Source organism: Spermophilus citellus (assembly GCF_964194105.1).
Source record: "Spermophilus citellus genome assembly, chromosome: 9".
In the NCBI taxonomy this organism is placed as follows: Eukaryota; Metazoa; Chordata; class Mammalia; order Rodentia; family Sciuridae; genus Spermophilus; species Spermophilus citellus.
This window is the reverse complement of record NC_138191.1, coordinates 135,164,200-135,186,707: the sequence shown is the minus strand read 5'-3', so window position 1 is coordinate 135,186,707 and position 22,508 is coordinate 135,164,200. Positions and strand designations below refer to the sequence as shown.

Sequence of the window (22,508 nt, the reverse complement as noted above, 5' to 3'; positions counted from 1 at the left end):
CCATTTCTGAAAAGTTTGACAGGAAATGTACTTTTTGGAGGGTTGGGAAAGTGGCGGATGTGTGACTGTTGGTGGAGATGTGACTGTTGGTGGCAGGGGAGAGGAGTGACTGGTGGGTGCCATGTGGATGGGGGTTGCACATGAGAACCAAAGGCTGTTTTTCTTTGGGTTTTCATTGTATGGCATTTATTCTTCATGGGAAAAACTAACATAAATCACAACATGATATGGAATAGAAATATAATCCCCACTTAACTGGAGAATATATATTTAGCTCAAGTGCATTTTACATTTTATTGAATGGCATGATTTATTTATAATGTTTATAGATTAAAAATAAAATTTGCCCCATCACTGTAACTGGCTTTGGGTTGGGTGTTTCTTTAGTTGCTGAATACACTTGCTGAAGTTAGGTCTCTTTTTTTGGGAGGGGGGGTAGTACCAGGGATTGAACCCAGGCGCATTTAACTGAGCCACATCTCCAGCCCTTTGTATATTTTCTTTAGAGACAGGGTCATGCTAAGTTGCTGAGGCTAGTTTTGAATTTGAGATCCTCCTGCCTCAGCCTCCCAAGCTGCTGGGATTACAGGTGTGCATTGCTGTGTCCAGTACTGAAATTAGTTTCCACTGCAGAAAGCATTATATAATATCATTGAGTTAATAGCTATTTTTTTTTAAGAATTGGTAAAATGTGTGGGATTCAACTGTCACCTAGTTTCTCATACTCTTTGAATTTCTTTACTATATTTTTATTTATTTCCAGTTCTTCCATGTATTTATTTTGAAGGAATATGCTTGAGGTAAAAATGGGAGCATTTCTGTCATAATTTAACCTTCTTAGGAATATCATTTTTGCTCTGTGTCTGAGAGTTGAAACAATTCTTCGTACTTATAGATGACATTCCCTCCTCACCTCTACTGCTAAATCAATCAATCAATCAATCAAAACCAAAATGTAATGGAGAGTACACATCTCAGTTCCAGGTGGTGCTCACTGTGGGTGAGAATTCCCTGGAGAAAGACCCTTTGTTGGAGCACTAGTGACTTGATGTTCCATCAGAAGGGGCTCGGTGTGTTTCTTCTTTTAGGCTGGTAGCTCATGCGTGTGGTGGCACAGAGTCATTTCCAGGTTTAGACTAGCATGTATACTGTGCTTACACCCATAGGTTTTGGGGATTTGGTTGGGGCTTTTGAGTCCTTTCTCTCTTTAATTCAGTTACTAGTTACAGAAAGAGACTAGCTATAATTGTAACAAGTCTGCCCGAGGTTGACTATCCTTCTGTACCTCTCCCTATGAAAATATCTTGCAGGTTGACTGTTAGGGGGTTTGCTTTGGATTAATGATCACCTTTCAGTCTGTTAGTATTAATTCAGTTCATTCAGTCATTAACTGGCCGTGGCCATAGGAAGTGGGAAGCTGCTGGATAGAGAAGATGGGTCATTCTAGTTCATGAGCCACTGCTGTCTGGGGCCTGGGAAGGAGGCCGGAAGGAGGTTCCACAGAGAGAATACCTTGAATCCAATTTAGGACCAGGGCTAACCTCTTGGGGTATGTTGGGGGAAGCTACTTAGGTCCAGTCACCTTTAAGAATTCAGAGCAGAACTGTCATTTTAACAGTTTCCAGGGCAAATAGGCAGGTGTCAACCATAATAGCTGCTTACTGCATTGTTCCTGTGGGAAAAATATATGTGAGTTTCCCATACCTTCTTTGTAAGTGGACTGGCTCTGAGAATTGGCTCTTCTTGCTGTTGTGGGGGAGGGCAGGATGTGGCAGTTAGCTACTGGCTGGGGTTGTGTTGCCCCTGAGAGTTTCCAGCCGCTTTTTGCTTGCTTACTTGTATTGTGGGGTCCTTGTGAGGACCATGGTGAACTGCTTACTGCCCTTACCTTCCCTTACCCAATCACAAACTCATTTGGAAAACATTCCTAAGATCTTTCATTGATGTTTTGTTTTTAAATCAGCTAAAACATTTTTAATTTTGGCACAATTTCCTTCAAAGGTAGTTTGTCAGAACTGCTAAATATTTAGGTGGAAAGATGCACTCAGTTCCATGGAATCATTTGTGGGAATTCTGTTGGTTGTAATATTCAGGTGCTGAGGAACAATTCCTGACCACCTGGAGGTGGGGGCATCCTCTGGCAGTTGGTGTCTGGCACTTCTGGCAGGCATTAACTGGTAGAAGTTTAGGGCACCATTTTTTTTTTTTTTTGTTGAGTTAGTGAATTCTAATCATAACTTAGAACACTTTTTAAAGTCATCCATAAATACTTCATTGTCTGTTGTTAAGAGATTATTTTAAAAATACAGATTTTGGAAATGAATATTGCCCATGGAGCTATTTGTTCTGACTAGGCTTGTTGCTTTTCCTTACTAAGAGATATTGGGAAAACAAAACTTGACTAACGTCACACTGCTGGCTTCTTGCCTTTTGTTAGAAACCTTCTGAAATGGTCTAAATAATGATGCAACTAAAACAACGTATGCATTGTTTTGATGGGTATTGATTCCTTCTGTAGTGTTCAGAATTGCTTGCATGCCTCCCAGCATCAAATGCATATGTGACTGTGTGAGAGGAGCATTCCAGAAAAATGGAATGCTGCTTTACTTTTCAGTAGGTGTGTAACTTAAAGGGAAAAAGTCATGTTTTTAGAAATGTGGCCTTAAGGCACTAACCCACTTATATCCAGTGCATGAAGCTCTGCAAGTTATTTTAACACAACCTGATCAGAGGGAACAAAAATCTGGCATTTATAGTTTGTTTGTTTATTGATTGCCATAAGTCATTAGAAAGAATATCCTGTTCCTTTTAATAAAATCCTCTTGGACAGTTAAGTGTTGTGTTGTGGGGCAGAGCTGACCTGGGAGAATGTAGGTAGAAATGGCAAATGGGGATTTATGAAAGAATTGTAACCAAGTCAAGGTCCTTTTGCTAGTTGTGCTTCACCTGCTCTCCTGTGTGGCAGGATGTAATGTTTGTTGCTTCTTAGAACTTGCTGTCCAGTACACAGAAGTTTGGATTCTGAAATCAGGGAATGTAGCCTCTCAAGCTTAGTTTTCAGAGATGAAATGCTGAAGATGATCTTAGTAGTAGGCTCAACTGTTCGTTTTATTTACTAGTGAAATGAATATTGAAATTGTTTACTGTAACAGTTAATTGTTACACTGTTAACAGTTAACTTACTGTTGCTGAAAGTTAAGCAAATGTGTTGTGACTTAGGTGTTAGCTACATTTTTCAAAACAAAATTTAGCTCTTTTCGTTTTAAAAACATAAATTAGTTTGTTAATGGGAAAGAGTAACATTTGTTGAAAAATTAAGTCACTTGCTTTTTACCCTTTGTAGATCTTCTTCGTGTCAAGCCTGTATTAACTCCTTGTAATTCCAGTAGGACTAGCAAGTTATTTTGCTTAAAATGTCTTTTTCCCCCCCTGTGCAGTGAAAGTGGAATGTGAGAACAGATCTTAATAGATATAGTTACACAGTTTATTTTATCATGTATCACTTTATTGCTATCTTCTAGAACATTGTTATACTAAATGTTCCAATAATGGAAATTTTATGCAGCTACTTCAAATGAAAGAAATTTGCAAAAACTCAATTTTGGAACTCATTCCTTGAGGAGAGGGAAAAAACTCACCATGCTGTGACCAAATTAGATTTCTGATATGTTGGCAACTTATCAAACACTGTCATTTCCAGAAAACAGGGTGTGGGTTCCCACTGAGATATCACTGTTTCCCAATCAATGTCAATTTGAGATATTTTGAATTTTAATGTGATTGAATGGCCAAATGTTTACAAAGTTGTTGTTGGTAACAGGTAATTAAAAATTGGTTTTGTACCTAAATGAAAATGGCTTTATATGGAATCAGGAATGACCATGTTCAATTACCAGGGAGTCGTCTTTTCAAGAGCTTGATTTAAAATTCTCAGAGATATTAGTTGTACTTACTGGAGCTCCTTTGTTTTGCAGAGATCATGATGCAGCCGTCCTTTTGGATTTCTTTTTAATAATGTGTGACCCTTCACCTTTGATCCCCTGACCTGCATTACCTTGGTAACCATTTCATTTTTTAATTTAATTTCATTTTTAATTTTGGTGTACAAGCTGTAACATTTCATCTCTCAAAGTGTAGCACGCTGATTTCCTCAGATAGAGATACCCCTTTGAGCGATAAATTTGCAAAATGCTGTCTTCATTTTTTGTATTAAAATTCATTTCAGTTTTATAAAATAAAATATAATCTGTGTTTTCATCCTTTTAAAATTTAAGTTTAGTGAGTGTATTCCCTCATACAGGATAGTTCCTCTTCTACCAGTGTTTTGCAGAAGCTGAATTAAGTGACATTCATATGTAATGCACACCCCCCTTACCCCCACTCCACTGCCACTCCCTGTCACTCCCCTACTGTCACCACACAGCCCTGCCATTGCAGGATGATGACTTGTCTTCCCTTCAGAATAGTAGCAACTTGAATTTGTTAGTCTTAGCAGCCAGGTTCTGCACCCTTAGGTTATATTTTGTATTCTCAAATATTGTGGGGAGGGAAAGTTTAGAGCTTTATTTTTAATTTCATTTAAGGGCTGGAAGAATGTAAGCTATTTTCATTACCAGTGTTTGCCTTTCCCACCTCCTTTAATGTTTTATTTCTTTGAGACCTAAATTAAGGAAAAGTCACAGTTTTAATTTGACCAAAAAATGTGGTTTTGTCTATGCTGAAACTTTATCAGTGAGCTCTGCTGGTCCCTATATCAGATTGATTTTTGCCATTTGTTCTTATTTCATGATTGCTTTTCAATAATGTATTTTTATTGTAGTATTCTTCTTTTCAGAAAATTCTTAAAAGCAAAACAAACCAAAACCAAAAGTCAAACTTGAGTTAATTCTTTGAACTGGCAAAATACTCCAAGAAATTGTATTCTTAAAAACAAAACAAAACAAACAAACAAAAAACTGTGGACTCTCTTGCATGGCCCAGTGAAGCACAGATGATTTTTTAAGTGTCTCATTATTTTATTCTCTAACATTTAATGCTGATGTTTTAATTGCACACAGCTGAAGCTGCTAAATGAGTACTGAAATGGATTTAAGTCCTCTCTGAGCTTTGTTGATACCTATAAAAGTTTATATCATTCATTAGAACCACAAATTAAAATTAGTTGTGGTGAGCTGTTCATTGGAGATTGGAACTCTCACGAACACTTTAGCTCACAGGCTTTGTTTTTGCCTGTTACACCTATTTACCTGGAAAGCTGCTTTTGCCCTGTTGGGTATCCTTTCTTTTCACAGAATTGAAAAATATCAGAGTTGAGGAATACAAATAGACAACTCATCCTATGATTGTAAAGCCCCCGTGATAAGTGTTCCAGTGGTTGAGAGCAGCTTCCTTGCTGAACCTTGAATTTTAAGGTGATTTTTTTATTATAATGTGTTCCACTGTTGTGCAGAGAAATTTTCCAGATCCAGAAACTTTTTTTTTTTTTTTTTGGCCTTAGGTACGTTGTTTATTTGTTCTTTTGATGCCATGTCCTTCTAGCACCAAAGGAATGGTGCCTGAATCGCAGTTCATAGACTCACAGGGCTTTAGGGGACTGCTAGTCAGCTCCACTCCTCTTCCTGAAGGATGAGCTGGCCCATGGTTCCCTGGGGAGTCACAAGTTCTCTGATGACAGAGTCAGCTCTCCTGTGGGCCCCCATCTACTTGAGAGAGCCAGATAACTTTATTTATAGCCTGTAGTAGGAGATGAAGAGATATTAAAAGGTGCAGAAATATTTCTATTGTCATGTTTTATTTTGTGATTAAATCAGTTAAAAATTTTAAGGTTTTCTGATTAATACATTTTAAGAGAACCTAATTTTTCTAAGAGAGCTAGTACACAAATACACTTATTATTTTCAACGAACATTAGTTATATGGTTAGCATTTAGGACTTCTGGTAAGTTGTGAGGCACATGAATACTGTTTTTGTAATCATGATTCACTGAGAAAAACCCTTGTCTGAGAGTCAGAAAACTTGCTTTGGACTAGCATCAAGGTCTTTGGACATGTCACTGGTGTCTTTTGAGGTAGTTACCCCCAAACTAAAATATTCAAAGACAAAGAACTCGACACTTTAATTTGGGAATGAATACTGTGAAATCAGTTGTCTTGATTGACCACATAGGAGCTTGTAAAACATTTCGTTGATGCTGCTTCCATTTTATGTGTATGTGAAATGTAGATACTGTGTGTCTCCTACTTGCCTTTTAGGGTTGTTGGGAGGATAAATGAAACACACACTGGGAACTCAGAAGAAAGGTGCTTTTGAAACTGAACCTCATCCTATGGCTGTGCCAAGAGGCAGTGGTAGTGAACCCCGTGGTGAAGGGCCAGGACCATGGCTCTGGAGCCAGGCTGCCGTGGTTTGAATCCCACCTTGGCCTCTTGCAAGCGGTCTGACTGCAGCACATTACCTAACCTCCCTGTGCCTGAGTTTCCTCCTCTTTAACTTGAGGATGATAATAGTAGCACCTACTCAAAGGATCCTGGTGAGTTTTAGCTGAGCTGATATGTGCGGAATCCTTAGAGCTGCGCTGGCGTGTAGCAAGCGAGGCCACACCTGCACACCATGAGCAGGACATATACCTTGCACAAAATGACATTGCAGCCCCCCCATCCCCCTGCCCACCATTAGTCTTCTAACATTGATTTATAAACCATTGAATGCTTAGAGAGGGGTACTGCATAGTTGGTGATATTTAAGCACCTCTAGATAGAAGTTCAGTGGGTAAAGTTAAATTTGGCTTCCTAACCTTTTTGTAAAAAAGTTCAGCTCACTAGGATCTGCCTGACACTCTGAGTGTTCTTTTGTTTTAGCTGTTTTGGGTTATGGAGGCATAAGGGGAGAGGTGTGAGGGAGGGAGCTGCCTTTTGCCTAGTTAGCTTTCGTACCTCCACTCTGCTAAGTTGTCTAGCTGGCTTTCAAGGAGTCAGAGGGTTGAACTGTTGAGGGACTTTTACTTGACCGTATGAGGCTTTGGACTCCTCTTAAGTAGATCGAGGGACAGGACCCGCAGTTGTCCTTGCATGAGAGAGAATATGTGTTGCATTGTTCTCAGTGCTTTCCATACATTTTAATCACCCAGATTTATCCAGGAGGTGAATGGTGTGTTAACCCAGTTTTGCATCTGAAAATGCTGAGGTTTAGGTAGGGTAAATACACTTTCCTAGGTGCACATCCTTAGTAGACTGCACAGTTGCAGAACTGGCATTTAAATCCAGGTGCTGCTTACCTCCTGATACTTGCTGTCTTGCATTCACCTGCAAACCTGGTAGAACCTCTTAACAAGAGACTGTTCTGCTGTTTTCTCTGCAAGGACCTGAACTGCATATATTAGTGTCCCTCAGCCATTGGACCTTTTAAATGAACGGCACCTCTAACTTTTGTAAGAACTCATATGATGGAGTAGCTGGCTCTAACAATCCACTACTACACACACCATTATCAGGAAAGTTCCATTATATATGTGGCACTTGATCCTGGTGGCATATCTGGAATCACTCGTGTAGTGTTTTGTTTAAAACTTGAAGCACTAGTCCCATCCATGACTGATTGTGGTCTAGCAGAGAACCATTGATCAACAGGTTCAGATATATAGAAAGGTGGTTTTTTTTTTTTTTGTTTGTTTTTTTTTTTTTGCCTAGTTACAAACAAACAAAAATTGATTCTCTGTACACGCACAGATTTGTGCTTCCAGAATATGGACCAGTGCAATTAGTTCTGTAGTTGGCTACATTGTAGATTAAAATGGATCTCTAGTTTAATCATTTAACCAACACTGATCAGTACCCTTCCTGAAGGCAAAGCCTCAGCATCTATTCCCTAAATGCAGTCGTGTGTGAGAACCCCGAACGTCCTGAGAGGTGGGCTCTCACTTAGTTACAGGGTGAACCAAGTAGAGGGCCCTGTTTGCTTTCTTCTCCCTTTCACCTGTCTTCTTTCTCTTTTATGCATCCATTTTTCCTTTCTCCTCTCCTTCCCTTCTCCATAGTTCTGTCCTCCCTCTTTTTCTCTTTCTTACATTTATCTGTCTGATTTTGACAGTGTGACAATCATCAAGCTGTAAAGTACTTGAACTACTCCATGTACACAGCACATAGTAGGTGTTCAAATGAACTTTCTTATTTTTCTTAGCATTCGATTTTCAAAGGAGTAGGCACTACCCCTCATTAAGCCTGAACTTTGTTAGATTTTGTTTGTGATTGTCTATCCTAACTTGGTTTATCTTGTGAATTTAGATAGTTTAGTCTCACTGGTTCTGATAAGTGGAGGAACTCCAGGCTTTAGTCACTGAGTAGTACAGAAGCTTAGGGAATAGAACAGACTTAGATTGTTCTAGAGGCTGCTTTTATCAGGCTTCTAATGTATTTGCTTCTGGTATATTTTTAAGCCAGAGGATCTGTGTTTGCGGTCAGACCCCCTTTGTTTGGTGATGAGGAAGCTGCCATGGAGAGGGAAAGGCCCTTGGACTTGCTGCTGCTACCTCCTCTGGTAGCATTGTGTGTTGGGACAGAGAGCAGAGCAAACAATATGACAGCCTAGAGGTCTGCAGCTGACTGTTTGCCTCCAGAAATGTTGGAGAAGTAGTCACAGTAATCCTCCTTCTGCTTCCCCCTTTCACAGGAGAGGTGACCTAAGGGTGGGGCGATTCTGAGGGGAGTGGCAGGCCTCCCCAGCGTGGAAGTCGGGAGGCTGTGTGTGCGGCCCTGCACCCCAGCAGGTTGGCCCAGGCGCCAGCTGGCTGCCTTAGGAGTTCCTTCTGATGGCCTTTAGCCCTTCGAGGCTTTTCGGAGGCTGAGAAACGCGTGGTAAAGGTATGGAAAGGTGTTTTTGTCATTCTTCAGTGAAAATCTGCCCTAACCAGAAAGGGAGTTTCTGCCTAGGCAGGAAACCATTGAAAAAGCTTGTTTGTGTTAGTTATGGTTATTGTTTCCCCTGGAAACTGTGGCCGTGGTTACTGTGGTACCATGTGACAATCTGAGTGTTTAGACTAGATTTCCTGTTTTCCACACACATTTATAAGTGGGTTCAGAAATGCGCCTGTGATGAACATCACACATACCTGCCACAAAACTTGGATGGTCAGCTTGGTGTGGTTTTATGCACCTCTAAGCCCAGTGGCTCAGAAGGCTGAGGCAGGAAGATTGCAAGTTTAAAGCCAGCCTCAGCAACTTAGGGAGACCCTGAGCACCTAAGTGAGTCCCTTTCTTAAAATGTAAAGAGGGCTAGGGATGTGGTGCTGTGTTTAAGTGCCCTGGGTTCAGTCCCCTGTACCCAAAACAAAAACAAACAAACAAAACAAAACGGGTTTGACCTCCAGTCCTTTTTTTCTCTTTAGTGCTGATCCTTTTTCTTTTTTCTTCATTTTTCCAAAGGAGAAACTACATGATCTGTAACTTTTTGTGATGGTGAGAGGAGGATTGGTCTGGAGCGTTGAAGCTCTTGGTCAAAGTTTGGCTCTGGGTTTCCTTTTACCAGCTCTAGTTCACCTTACATGCCTGGCACAAGTTCTTGTACATAATAGACACTCAGCAAACATTAACTGTCTTTTCATTTCTCATTAGCACAGGTAATTAAGAATAGGAGCTGATAGACTCCACATATCTGTGCAGAGATATATCTGTAATTAAAGTTTTAATTAAAGAGACACCAGACCAGGCAGATGGTTCTTATCCTCATATCCTGTAAACCAAACAGCCGTGGCTTTTCGATCTTGCAAACAAGCAAAGCCGAGAAGCTGCTTTCATGGTGGGGCATGGTAGTTTTATTAACTAGCCATGATCTATTTTGGTACTACTCTGTGTGATGCCTGATCCAGGGATAATCATTGTAGTTTGATATGGAAAGACAATACATCAAAGTTATGTCCCAACTGAAGCTTTCAAGCCTCATCAAGGGCATTGCCACAGCCCAGCTGGTGGATCACAAGGCATGTGGTTTTGTGCTAGATCACAAAAGCTGACAAAGTGTTATTTAGGATCATCAGCTAAATACAGTATTAAATTAAAGCACCATAATCCTGATTTTTCAGGTTTTGCCACTGTATAGCAATGCAGAATTGAGTTGTGCCTGTTTGCCTCATGCTGGTTCTCTTCTATGTCACAGTGACCTTATTGGCTAATCAGGCGCAGAATTTAAGAAATAAAACAACTGCAGGGGCTAACTAACAGAAAAGGACTTATCTCAGATCTTATCACTTTTTAGGCCCTTCCAGTGAACCCCAGCCATTTATTCTATTGCATCCCTGTTGGCCAGAGCAGTGCAGGGAAGTAGGCAGCTCACCTTGACCTCTTGGGCTTTACCCTCTTCTTTACTCCAAGTTTCATAACCTTTCCTTGTAATTTTTAATGCAGTCAGGTGCATGGTTTTCAGGCCTTCCATGCAAGAGGCAGTTCTATAACAGAATTGCATGCTGGTTGATGTAGGTGTGTTTCTACCACCAGCATCCCAGTTTATTTTGTTAGGTAGAACCAGTACTGAAGATGTTGATTTCTTATTGCACAATGGAACATTTTAGTGTAGAGATTAGGAGCATGGTTTCTGCTTTGCTGAACAGTGCTGCTTTCATAGGAGGTGCACTTTTTGTGTGATAGAGTCCACAGTACACTGGGAAGTACACTGGAACTTTCACATCACAGACCAGTCACCAAGTGATAGAACCTAGAAGTGTTTTAACTTACCTTAATACCATCTATAAATCAAGGTCCATTTGTCCTAGCTGAAATGTGTGTGCATAGGCACAAGGAGATGGGCCAGAACCATGAGATGTGCATGTGCTTTGAGTGGAGCCTGTGTCTCATGGGTAGCTGGAAATGGGTCTACCACCTTCTGTCTCAGGGAAGGATGTTTTTTGGTTTTAAAAGAGGTCAGTTCATTGTAAGCTTCTTTGATTAAATAGTCTTTTGTTATTGTATCCAGAAAATACCATAGGATCTATGCAGAAATGTATTACTGAGTATTAAGTTGGTATTTTACATATGGAATTTGAACCTGACCAATTACAAAGTTTGTTTCTTTTCTAATGTGGTTCAAGACCTGAACATGTAACTCTGGAGTAGAGAACACAATTTTACATTGTAGGAGGTTTCTTATGAAGTTAAACTCTTGCTGCATAGAGAGCAGTAGTTATGCCACTTTGCTGTGTAGGAATCAGACTTCCACAGAGAGGAGAAGCACCAACAAACCTACCTGGACTTACTTTTCTTTCTGTAGTGGGTTTAGAAAAAATGTGCACCCCCACCCCATGCTGGGGATTGAACCCAGGCCTTTACCATGTTGGGCAAATGCTGTGATACAGAGCTACATCCATAGCCCTGGAAAATCTGTATTTTACCACATAATCGTCACCACTGCATTAATGCAGATTCACTAATACTCCGTGCATCCTAATCTTGAACCAGTGACACTTTAGTAATAAATGAGTTTTAAGTAATACTGGCACAGTATTTTTTTTTTCTCGTTTAAAGCTTTAAATAATGGTCACGCTCAACTTTTTGCCAAAAAAGAAAAAGAAATAAAAGGCATAAAATCTGCAATGATTATGTGATGAAATGCATATATTTTTGCCCTTTCTAGTTGTGTGATGATGGGAGTAGAGTGTTCTGCCCACTCCTGAGTGACTTACCACCAAATATTTCTTTCTTTTTTTTTTCTTTTTTCTTTTTTAATGGCGGTACTGGGGATTGAACTTAGGGCCTCATACAAGCTAGGCAAGTGCTCTGCCACTGAGATATGTCCCAAGCCCTTTTTCATTTTTTTAAATTTTTAATTTTAAATGTTTTTTTTATTAATGCATTCTAGTTATTCATAATAGTGGGGTTTATTTTGACATATTCACACATGCATCTAACATAATTTGCTCCATTTCAATCCCTAGTATTTTCCCCTAACCCTCCTCTCCTCCTTCCCCTTGATTTCCTTGCTCTACTCTGTTGGTCTTTCTTCCATTAATTTATTGTTTTTTTTTTAATTGGTGCATTATAGATATATATAAAAGTAGAGTGGAATTTTTGTGATGTATTTATAATACACATAACATTTGATCTTTTTTTTTTTTTTTTGCTGTTCTTCTCCTTTCCCATCCCTACTTTTGCCCCCTTTATTCCCCTTTCTTTACTGTTCTGTTTTTATATCCCCCTCTTCCCCCACCCCCTCTTGTTTTTAAATTTCTCATTTCTCCCTAATTTCTGCATATGAGAGAAAACATTAAATCTTGATTTTTTGAGTCTGTCTTATTTCACGTAGCATAATGTTCTCCAGTTCCATCCATTTGTAAGTAAATGACATAATTTCGTTCTTCTTTATGGCTGAGTAACATTCCATTGCGCATATACACTACATTTAAAATTGTTGATGGACCTTTATTTTATCTATTTATTTATATGTGGTGCTGAGAATTGAACCCAGTCCCTCACACATGCTAGGCAAGTGGTCTACCACTGAGCCACAACCCCAGACCCCATAAGTCGCATTTTCTTGATCCATTTATCTGTTGTTAGGCACCTGGACTGGGTTCATTACTTGCTTAATTTGGATCATGGTGCTAAAGACAACACCCAGCCCTTTATTTATTTATTTTTTTAAAGAGAGAGTGAGAGGAGGGAGGGAGGGAGAGAGAGAGAGAGAGAGAGAGAGAGAGAGAGAGAGAGAGAGACTTTTTAATATTTATTTTTTAGTTCTCGGCGGACACAACATCTTTGTTGGTATGTGGTGCTGAGGATCGAACCCAGGCCGCACACATGCCAGGCGAGCGCGCTACCGCTTGAGCCACATCCCCAGCCCAACACCCAGCCCTTTAAAAAATTTTTTTTAAAAAAACAGTTTCAATGAGTTGCCTATGCTGGCCTCTTAACTGGCCATCATCCCGTCTTGGATTACAGGCATGTCCAGCCACACCCAGCTTATTTATTTGTTCTTTAAATAGTTATTGAATTCCTGGTAAAGGGCAGCAGTAAGCAAAATTATGCCATTCCCTTTGAAAAGTTTATTTTATGGTTAGGGGAAAGGGCAATAAACAAAAATAGAGTAACTGAGAATTTGGATGAACCAGTCATGTTGGTTAACTCTGTGTCCTCCTCAGAGCACTTTGTGCAGGTGAGTGCTGTTCTGCCCCTTCTGCAGGCTAGGGAGACACTACAGAGATGTGGACTGGCCTCTGCCCCACCCAGTGGGCTCTGTGCTTTCACATACCAGGCTGCTTGACTCTCTATTAAAATACTGCCTGGTCTGCTTATTTCTAAATAATAAACACACATTGTTGATAATGAGTGTGATGAAGAGCACACTCATTATCAATAATATGTGTTTATTGATAATAATAATAATAATAATAATAATATCAATAAAAGCCGCAAGGGAAGCCATTGGAGGGCTCCTGGATGCCTGGGTGTAAGTGTTCGTTAGCGTCATGACTTAAGTGGGATTCCCTCATAATGGGGGGTGAAGGAAGGCCACATCATGAGCCACATAGCTATCCATCCAGAGGGGAGGGTATTCCAAGTCAAGGGAACAGAAAAAGCAAAGGCCCCAAGGTTGGTGTAGCTTTGTCAAAGGTGGAAGAGAAGCCAGGAAGCCAGGTGGGAACTGTCCCTGTCTCTAGGAGGCTGGGGAGGGGAGCAGCCAGGAGCAGCATCCCTGGGGGCCTTGCAGGTCAGGGTAAGGCCTTTGATTTTACTGAAGAGAGGGGAAATGGTCCAAGAATTTTTGAGCAGAAAAAAACATGATAAAAAGGATCACTCTGAATGTAGGGCAGAGTCTAGGGCACGGTCCACAGACAGCTGCCCGCTGGCCAGATTGCAGCCCGCTTCGGTGTAACCGACAAGCTAAGAGTGTTTGTGTACATTTGTGAATGGTTGGGAAAAAATGAATAATAATATTTGGTGTCCCAGAAAAAGTATATGAAACTCAAATTTTTGTGTCCATTTTCATTTCAGTGTTATTGGAATTGAGCCGCCCTTGTTACTTTGTGTATGTCCAAAGCTGCCTTTGAGCAGCCTTAGCTGAGCTGAGTCCTTTTAACAGACCACATGGCCTGCCTCTGGCCCTTTTCAGAAAAAGTTACTGGTCCCTGTCTTAGGGGGATGGAGTGGAAACAGAGGAGACCAGAGTAGACATGGCAGAAGTGAATGGTGGTCTGAATAGGCAGTAAGAAGTGAACAGATGCAGGACCTGTTTCACAGCAAAAGCAGATGTACTGTGTTCACATGGGAAGATTCCAGGTGATGTGTGAGTATGGCACTGAGTTACTGGAGAGTGCACTTGCCCTTTTGGGGGTTGGGAAGACTGTGGGAGTGACAGGTTGGGGAGGAAGGTGAGCAGGAGGCCAGAGTTGTATTTTGGATATGTTGGCTTTATGGTGCCAAGTGGAGGTGTTGGGTGTCAGTCACTTGTGAGTCCAACTCTGAGAAGAGGCTGAGGCTCGAAGTAGGTATTGGAGTGTTTTCACATATTACAGGAAGGCTTCCAAGCTGTGGGAGGGTGGAAATCCTGTAGGGAGCACACTTGGAGGGCAAGTCCAAACCTGGAACCTTGGGGTGCCCAGCATTAAGGGTAAGGAAGCAGACAATGAGAGGGAGCAGCCAGAGAGCTCACTTGAGCAGATTGGGGTGTCCTGGAAGCACAATATGGTTCTCTGTGTCACATGCTGCTCAAGGTCAAGCAAGATGCCAACTAAAGATTCACCATGAATTTGGCAGTGTGGAAGTCACTCGTGGCTCTGATAAGAGCTGCCTGAGTGACGTGGTGAGACAGAAACCTGAAACCAGCTGGGTTAATGAAAATGGGAGGACAGGCAGTAGAGCTGGTGTGTAGGAGACTGTCTCCTAAAGCCTGATTGCAGGCCAGGAAGGGGCAAGAGTGGGATTTAACCTGAGATTAGGATTTTGCCAGTTGAGGTCAGTGGAGGAAAGGGTGTGAGGGAACTGAGCATTGTGTAGGAGAGTCCATATGACAGTGGATTGTGTAATTGATGCCAGGCAAGGAGCAGGATGCAGGGAGGAGATGAGGGACAGCAGGAGGTTGTGGGGGTCAGCAGATTCAAGGAGTTGTTGGATTTGGGGTGGTCAATAGTCGTGTGCTTGAAATTGTCATCGTGGAGGGTGCAGTTGTGGTTACATCTAGATCTAAGGCAGTATTGTTCAAAAGCAATGTCAGGGGAGCCATGTATAACTTTCCATGTTCCAATAGCCGTATTTTTAAAAAGTAAGGAGAAAGAAACACGATAAATTTTAATATTTCATTATATTTAACCTGTTATATCTCAAATATGTGAACATGTGAACTGTGTACAAATTATTGCAATGTATCAATTTTTTTGTAAGTCTTTGCAGTTGGTGTGTATTTTATATTTCTAGCACACCTTACTTTAGATTGGGCACATTTCAGGTGCTCAGAGGTCACAAGTGGCTCATGGCTGCCATACTGCAGAGCATAGGTCTTGGGAATCACTGTGGAAGTACAGTCCAAGGTTATTGGAGGGTGGGTTTAAGGAACAGAGAAGCCAAGGTTCATGAAGGATTATGTGGATCTAAGCCACTTGGGATTCCTTACAGAGTGGGGCCTCGGGGGTTAGGAGGCTGAGTGCTTTAATCTGCCACCCATCAAGTGAGTCTCAGCATCTGTGGGACTCTGAGGGACTGCTCTTGCCTCATCTTAAGTCCAGAAATCATGGGTATGGGGTATGCTTTCAGACTCACAATAAAATATCAGAAACATGGGCCATAATATTAAGAGGATCTTTTCAAAATGGCAGCTTCCAGTCAGGGTTCACTCTCATTCAGAAGGCATTTCTTTGAGCCACTAATGAAGATGTTACCCATGTGAAGAACTCATTCCAGCCCATTTTTTTTCCTCAAGAAAAAAATATCCGTTAGATTTTTGTCTTTTATTTTGACATAAATCTTTAGATGCTGATCTTTATTTTGGCATAATCCTCAAATCCCTTAAATTCTGTTTGTAATACTTAGCTCAACAATCTTAAACACGCTTGAATCCCTGCAGAAGCCGACATTTAGGAGTTTCAAGGCAATCCATATGATACAGACAGCAGCATGCAGCCTGGCTACCCTCTCTGCCTCCTTTTGATAGGGCTCATGTGGTAATATATTTTATATATACATGCATATCTACTTGTGTGTGTGTGTGTGTGTGTGTGTGTGTGTGTGTGTGTGTGTGTGTGTGTATAAATATTGGCTTTGATCCACAATGAGTCTTTAAAGATCAATAAAAATGGATGATGTCAGGAAGCTGTTTTTGGCCTTATAGGCCAGGAAAAAGGAAAATGTTTTGAAAGGGTAGACAGGAACACTTCCACAGCTCAGTTGCTATTACTACTTTTCATATTTAAAGTTAACACAAGCTGCTCATCTGAATCCCAATGGAAAAGGTGAATGGATATTCCAGTTCTGTACCTTTATCAAATTCAAATGTACCTTAGATTCCTTTCAGTTTGTTTCCTGTAGTATTAGGATTAACAACAGCAACAACAAAAATCCTCCCAGCTCAGATATTTAGGAAGAAGAACCCATTTTGAATCTGTGTTTATGTGCCCCCTGTTCTCAGATGCTATGTGTGTTGAAGGAGCAGTTGTTCATTTTGTAGGCGCCAGTGTCAGGGAATGAGGGATCTAAGTGGTCCCAAGCACCTAGGCTTTGGTAATCTCAGAGCAGGGTGAGAGTCTGCTGGGTCAGAACTGTCTTCCCTCTGGGTGTGGTGCCTCCTCTCTGCACTGTAGTGATCCCTGAAAGCAAGCCCAGGAAACGCCACTTAGTAACGAGGAAAGCTTTCTCCTTATGTGAGTTTTCTAATTAAAATGTTTTCCATCTGATGGGGAAGTGTGTGAATATCAAGAACTGGAAATTAAGCAAGAAATTAAAAGAACATTAATGGCTTCTTTGCAATTTGTTTTGAGGTTTTCCTTACTAAGTGGTATTTTGCTTACAAAGTCACCCTTTCACACATAAATCTTTATGACAAATGGACTGGAATATATCCCAGCAAAAGAAGAGCTATGGTGTCATGTGTAAATTATATCACACATTGTGAAAGAGAACCCAAAGCATTCACTTTTTAAAAAAGCATTGTTAGTGCAGTTACTTAATTGGTGTATACAAAATTATAGTTTATTTGAAAGTGAAGGTTGGTTTTTCTAGAGGACTGGAAGAATAAGTGTTCTGACATTTGTTCATTGTTTGAATTTACACTCCAGACACCAGAATGCTCAATAAATCCAATGTGTGATTTACTGACTCTTTAAAAAGTTCACTGCTGAAACTTTATCCATCGCAACTAGTGTCCCTTCACCCCGAGGCATGTTTGGTCTTCACTAGGCAGGCACCTGCCCCTCCTGGTCCTTGGGCCTCAGGGAGTGCATTGCATGCCACACTGGCAGTTTTGTTTGTCATTATCTGGATTTGTGTCTACTAGTAAAGTCTTCATTAAGCTGCAGCTTCTACCTCTGGGTGGAGAAGTAGGTGGAAACAGGGAACTGTCAAACTCTGTAGCCCTTCCGGGCCTACCTCAAAGTGCCCCCACCCACAGCCCCTCGCCTGCCTCTTCTCTCTTTCCTAGACCTCAGGGCACTGCATGTTCTGTCTGCTGTGCTTTCAGTTTCCTTCTCTGACCCAGCCCTTCCTCCCTACTTCCATTTATTCTGGTGGACAGCCTTTAGGGGCCAGCCCAGATGCCACTTCTTCATGCACCCTTTCTTGGGCTCCATTCTGCATAGTCCATCTTTTGGTTCATTCTTCTCCTTCCCATATCCCCTGTGAGGACTGTCGCCATGAAAATGTCATGATCTCTTTATTGGTGTCTTTAATCTACTAAATTGGGAGCTCTTTGGGAGCAGGTGCTGGGCCTCCCTTATTTCTGTTTCCCTAGAACCCAGCCCAGCATCTGCACATGGTTGTGAGTGAATGAATTCGGGTGGATGGGTGGGGGAGTGATGGTGGGGTAATGTACCTTCAAGTCAAAAAGGTAAACTTGATTCCTGTTTTGGAGAAAGAGAAGAATAAATACTGTTTTTGTTTATACAGGTCTTAAAATTTTGGTAGCAGAGAGCAAATGTGCAGAGAGCAATGGAAAACAAGTCAGAAGCTGCTGTCTGATTCCAGAGATGGTCACATTTTATGCAAAAAGAAAAAAGTAATTTACATTTGATCACCTTGAGATCTTCAATTTGTCATTGTGATATCTTAAGTAACTAATGATTAAGTGAAATAAATCTTGGGAAAATAGATCACAAATGGAATGGGGACTTTGCATTGTAAGAAACCCACAACTCTTTTCTTTTCACAACATGACCTTTTAAAAAAGTACCTTATTGCAGGCTTGTGAAGGTGGCTGGCCTCTGAGCACCGGGCACATGCCTGAAAGTGATAGGCCTTTTTTATTTACCTTGATCCGCTGGAATTAAACAGTCATGCTTATATTCAGTTAGTTTGAGGTTTGGTTGGAATTCAGTTCCAAATTGGGGAAAGAAATGAGCATCCAGCCCCTCTTCCTCATATTGTCCAATTTGCCTTATGAGACTCATATGCACAGTAGATTGTTTGAACTGAAGTCACTCACTTGACTCTGTCCCTGCAGTAGTCCCTAAGGAAGGTAAACGAACAGATATCTTGAGACTTCCTTCTGCATCAGTAGTTTTGATAGTTTCAAGGCCACTGTGGAATTCACCTGTAGTCTGTTAGGACCTTATCCTACTTAGGAACATTAGTCCTTTTACTCACGCACCCTCTAGTATCCCTTTGGAATGCTGTGTTTTTCTAACCCATGAAACTGGTCTAGAAAGTACAGTAGCAAGTGCTGGGAATTGAAGTCCACCTTCCTGGTGCTGTGCTTCACAAATAGTCTCTAGCTGGGGGCCTCTCAGAGCATGGTGTTCTGTTATATCAATATGTACTTAGACATGCTAATCTGAATTAGAGAGCCGATATACATAATGACTCCCCTGGGATGCTATATTAGAAAAAAAAAACAAAACAAAAACTGAAGTAGTTTGCTGAATATGCATAGTAAGCTAAAAAGTAAAATCCTTCTAAAATGAGCGTTAATTGAATCTGGACCTTGATCATCTTTGAACCTCTAATTTTTAGTTTGATCCTTTAAAAAAGTTATAGGTTCTTGAAGACAAAATCTACAATTCAATAAAAGTTATGCTGTAGTGATTGCCTAAAGACTGTTCAAAGCCCAGTTTTGAGGTATTGTTGCTCCATATATACACAGCATGTGTGGGGTAGATGTATATACATGTACATGTACATGCATACACATACCAACTATATGTGCTTAATCTATGCTGTAGTTTGCCTTTATTCAGATTTCTCCTCTCTCTGCCTCTAGAAATGGGGCAAATTTTCTTCAGTGAAAAACAGAAATAGAAGCGGCGGCCTTGACCCATTTTACACCTGTTTATTTCAGGCTCTCACCACACACTTGTTCATGGGCACAGCAAGAAGAGGGATCCACAGAGTGGGAGCCGTGAGGTCTGACACATTGGGGTGAAGCTGGCAAAATTCGTAGGGAGAGCTTTACCATCCTGCCAGCTCCATATCTGGCCTCATGACAGTTCTATTAGTGAATTAATTGTACTCAAAACCTCAAATTCATTTGAACCGATGTTACTAAAAATGAAATAGATCAAAGTGACCTCCTCTTGCCTCATCCAGAGTGATTGTGAAGGAGCCCGTGGCCTCATTTATCTCTGGAGAGCAGGTCTCCACCTGTGTGCCTCCTGGTCCTGGGGTTCTTTGTGCCCGTCCCTGATGCTATTCTGCCTGCAGTCCCTCAGCAGGCTTCCATTTCTTACTGGCACTTCCCTCCCCTGGAATCTCTTTATGTTGATTACTGTTTGTCTCCCACAAGAATGGAAGCTCCATGAGAGCAGGGTCTCTGTCTTGTTCCATGTCCCAGTGCATAGGACAGTGCCTGGCACAGTGGAGTTTCAATAAACGTTATTGAATGAACTAGTGGGTCACTAGCCTCGTGTCCTTTCTCAGTCTTTCCCTTTTACTTGCTGTTTTTATATGACATGCCTTTTAAAGTCATAAAGCAGTGAAAAATTGGGATCAAGTGTAAAAATTTTGTTGTGATTGAAATAACTGTTGACCTAGTTCAGGGTAGAACAGGAAACCCAGAGTGTATGAGGACTTAGGAATTACAACCTGTGTGTTATGGTATCCATGCCTCCTGGATCGAAGGTATGGATGGGTGGAAATAGGAGTCAGCTCTCTGGAATATTGTAACATCGACACCAGGGAGAGTTGGAAGAAACAATTGAGGAAGGGGATCAGGGAAGCAGAAAATAGACAAATACTGAATGATTTTCTTAATATTTAATAATTAATAAATGTTGGCATCAAATAAACAAGATAAATCAAAATATTTTCTAGATCAAGTGGGCATTAACAAAGATACACAGGGAACTTGAGGTGATGCCAGTCATGTGCCACATGACGATGTCTGGTTGTCAGTGGACTGTGTGCACGACGGTGGTCCCATAAGATCACATGGCATCGCAACGTCATTGTCATCTCAGTTCATGTAAGTACATGTGGTGATGTCCCCATCCCATGATGACAGGAATCACCAGTATTGCATTTCTCAGAATTTGTATTGGAGCGTGTGGCTGTGTTAAGATGATACTAACATAAGTGCTTTTGTTCCAGATGGCCTTCACGGATGCCCTAGTCTCGTCCTCTTTACTTCTTGTGTATTGACATAGGCCAGAAACTGACACTGTTCTTGTAAATTTTTGAGAAGTTTTCCTTATTATTATTTTTTAAAACAAAGAACAAAAACCAAGGAGACAGTATTCTGTGATGTAGGCTGTTATCTCAAGGTGAGTTTATTTGTAGCACTAACTTGTGATAAATTGTTTAAAGAACTAAAACTTCTTTTCAGATGGAGCATATTTTATCTGTCAGATTTTTTTTATTTCAGCGTAAACTTGGGTTGTTATACACTGTGAAGGAATCAACTAAAGCAAGGACCAAGGTTCAATTTATGCTGGAATTTTATTTCATGCAGAGAATTGACCAATATTTCTGATCAAATCAGTAAATATGATTCAGTTTCATTAAATAAAGTGTGAAAAGCAAAGGCCAGATTTTTATGTACCACAAAGCAAAAGAGAAAAGAAAACCCCCTTGGAGCGTGACGCATTTTCATTAGACTTAAATGTTGAGTTATTTTGATTATATAATCCTACCCTCCCAAGGAAGTGTAAGGAGTGTGAATTCTGGGGTGAAGATGTAATCACAAGAAATGGTTAATGAGGCAGAACACACAAGTCTATATTTATAGTTTTGTGGACAAATTAATCATCAGCAGAGGATACAAATGCAAAAAAGAATTCTCGATTGCATTCAAGAAGTGCAAGGTTGAACTTTCGAAACAAAGACAGAATTTTAAACCTTCTCAGGGATGCGGTATTAAGTAAGTTAATGTGCTTGGAACAGGAACCTAGTATGTAATGATCACCCATAAAATTTGCTGTTTATTCTTAGATGGATTCTAGTACAGGAGATGAAAGCATGTTTTAACTGTGCTTAATAAACTGTATTGTGGTTGGGTATGGGCGAGTGTCCACTTCTAATCGAAGCAAGTGCAGCTTCTTGAAGCAAAGCTCATAGCAAAAACTTTTCCTCGTATTTTTTTTTTTTTGTGTGTGTGTGTGTGTGCGCACGCACACATGTAAAACATGCTGGGGCAGGCTGTGCAGATGATGCTCCTGTGGCAAGAGCTACAGCAGCTGCTGCTCCACTTTCAGTTTCATTCTCAAGAGTTGTTCTGATTAATCTGAAGTTTTGATTAACTTATGTTTTTCATATATCCTGCAGCTGCATGTGTGTACCTTTAAGTTTTGTGGAATTAAATAAAAATTTATGACCAGTGACTCTTTAAAGCCACTGTCAAAGTTGCATACAAAACACTTCATAGGTTTGAAATCTAGTTTTCATTCAACGTTCCTGCCGTTTAAAGTATGTGACATAAGCTTTTAAAGAGCGATTCCATGAGTTAGTGCCCTCTGGTGGCACACAGAGGACATCAAGCACAGAGGGACTGTGACCCAAGAACCTTCAAATAGCTCTTCTAAATTAGATTGCTTTTTTGTTAGTTCTTTCTGGTAGTTTTTCCTTTGGGTGGAGTTTAAAAGTCCCCTGGTAGTTGGTTGATGCCTGCCTGTCATCATATCTTTTTTTGTGTGTTTGGTGCTTATCAGTTTCTTACTCTGTTAAACTCTGGTCCTGGAGTTGACTTGCTAGCAACCCAGCGATGTTAGCAGTGTAGGTTGTGAATAGAAATCCAGGTGAGGGGGTTTTTGGGTGGGTTTGCTGTAAAAAGGTACATGCCAGCATTCAGATTGCCCAGAACCAGAGCATCCATTTTTAGATGCATCTCTTATCTCCCCTTTAAAAGGGAGACCATGTCACTTGTTGGATTAAGGAGGGAGCCTTTCTGATGGCCT

The 22,508-nt window shown here is 40.8% G+C and overlaps 2 protein-coding genes across 6 annotated transcripts in view; both read left to right on the top strand.

The window, feature by feature from the left end:
• Nucleotides 1-22,508, top strand: part of LOC308656030 (calmodulin-binding transcription activator 1-like) — a 103,747-nt gene that overhangs the window by 68,041 nt on the left and 13,198 nt on the right. For 2 of the 4 annotated variants that reach the window (XM_081306650.1, XM_081306652.1), the window contains one exon: nucleotides 18,073-20,004. In XM_081306650.1, the coding sequence (XP_081162776.1) occupies nucleotides 18,073-18,090 (18 nt within the window). In that variant the 3' untranslated portion in view covers nucleotides 18,091-20,004. Of the gene's footprint in view, nucleotides 1-3,974; nucleotides 4,246-18,072; nucleotides 20,005-20,430; nucleotides 20,582-20,706; nucleotides 20,880-22,508 lie in introns of those variants that run through there. The other 2 variants (XR_014023587.1, XM_081306651.1) reach the window with 2 other exon arrangements.
• The window catches only part of CAMTA1 (calmodulin binding transcription activator 1), a 693,838-nt gene continuing 675,302 nt past the window's right edge, over nucleotides 3,973-22,508 (top strand). Inside the window, exons 1-2 of one of the 2 annotated variants that reach the window (XM_081306646.1) lie at nucleotides 3,973-4,058; nucleotides 6,253-6,530. In XM_081306646.1, the coding sequence (XP_081162772.1) occupies nucleotides 6,498-6,530 (33 nt within the window). In that variant the 5' untranslated portion in view covers nucleotides 3,973-4,058; nucleotides 6,253-6,497. The remainder of the gene's footprint in view (nucleotides 4,059-6,252; nucleotides 6,531-22,508) is intronic. The other variant, XM_081306647.1, reaches the window with a different exon arrangement.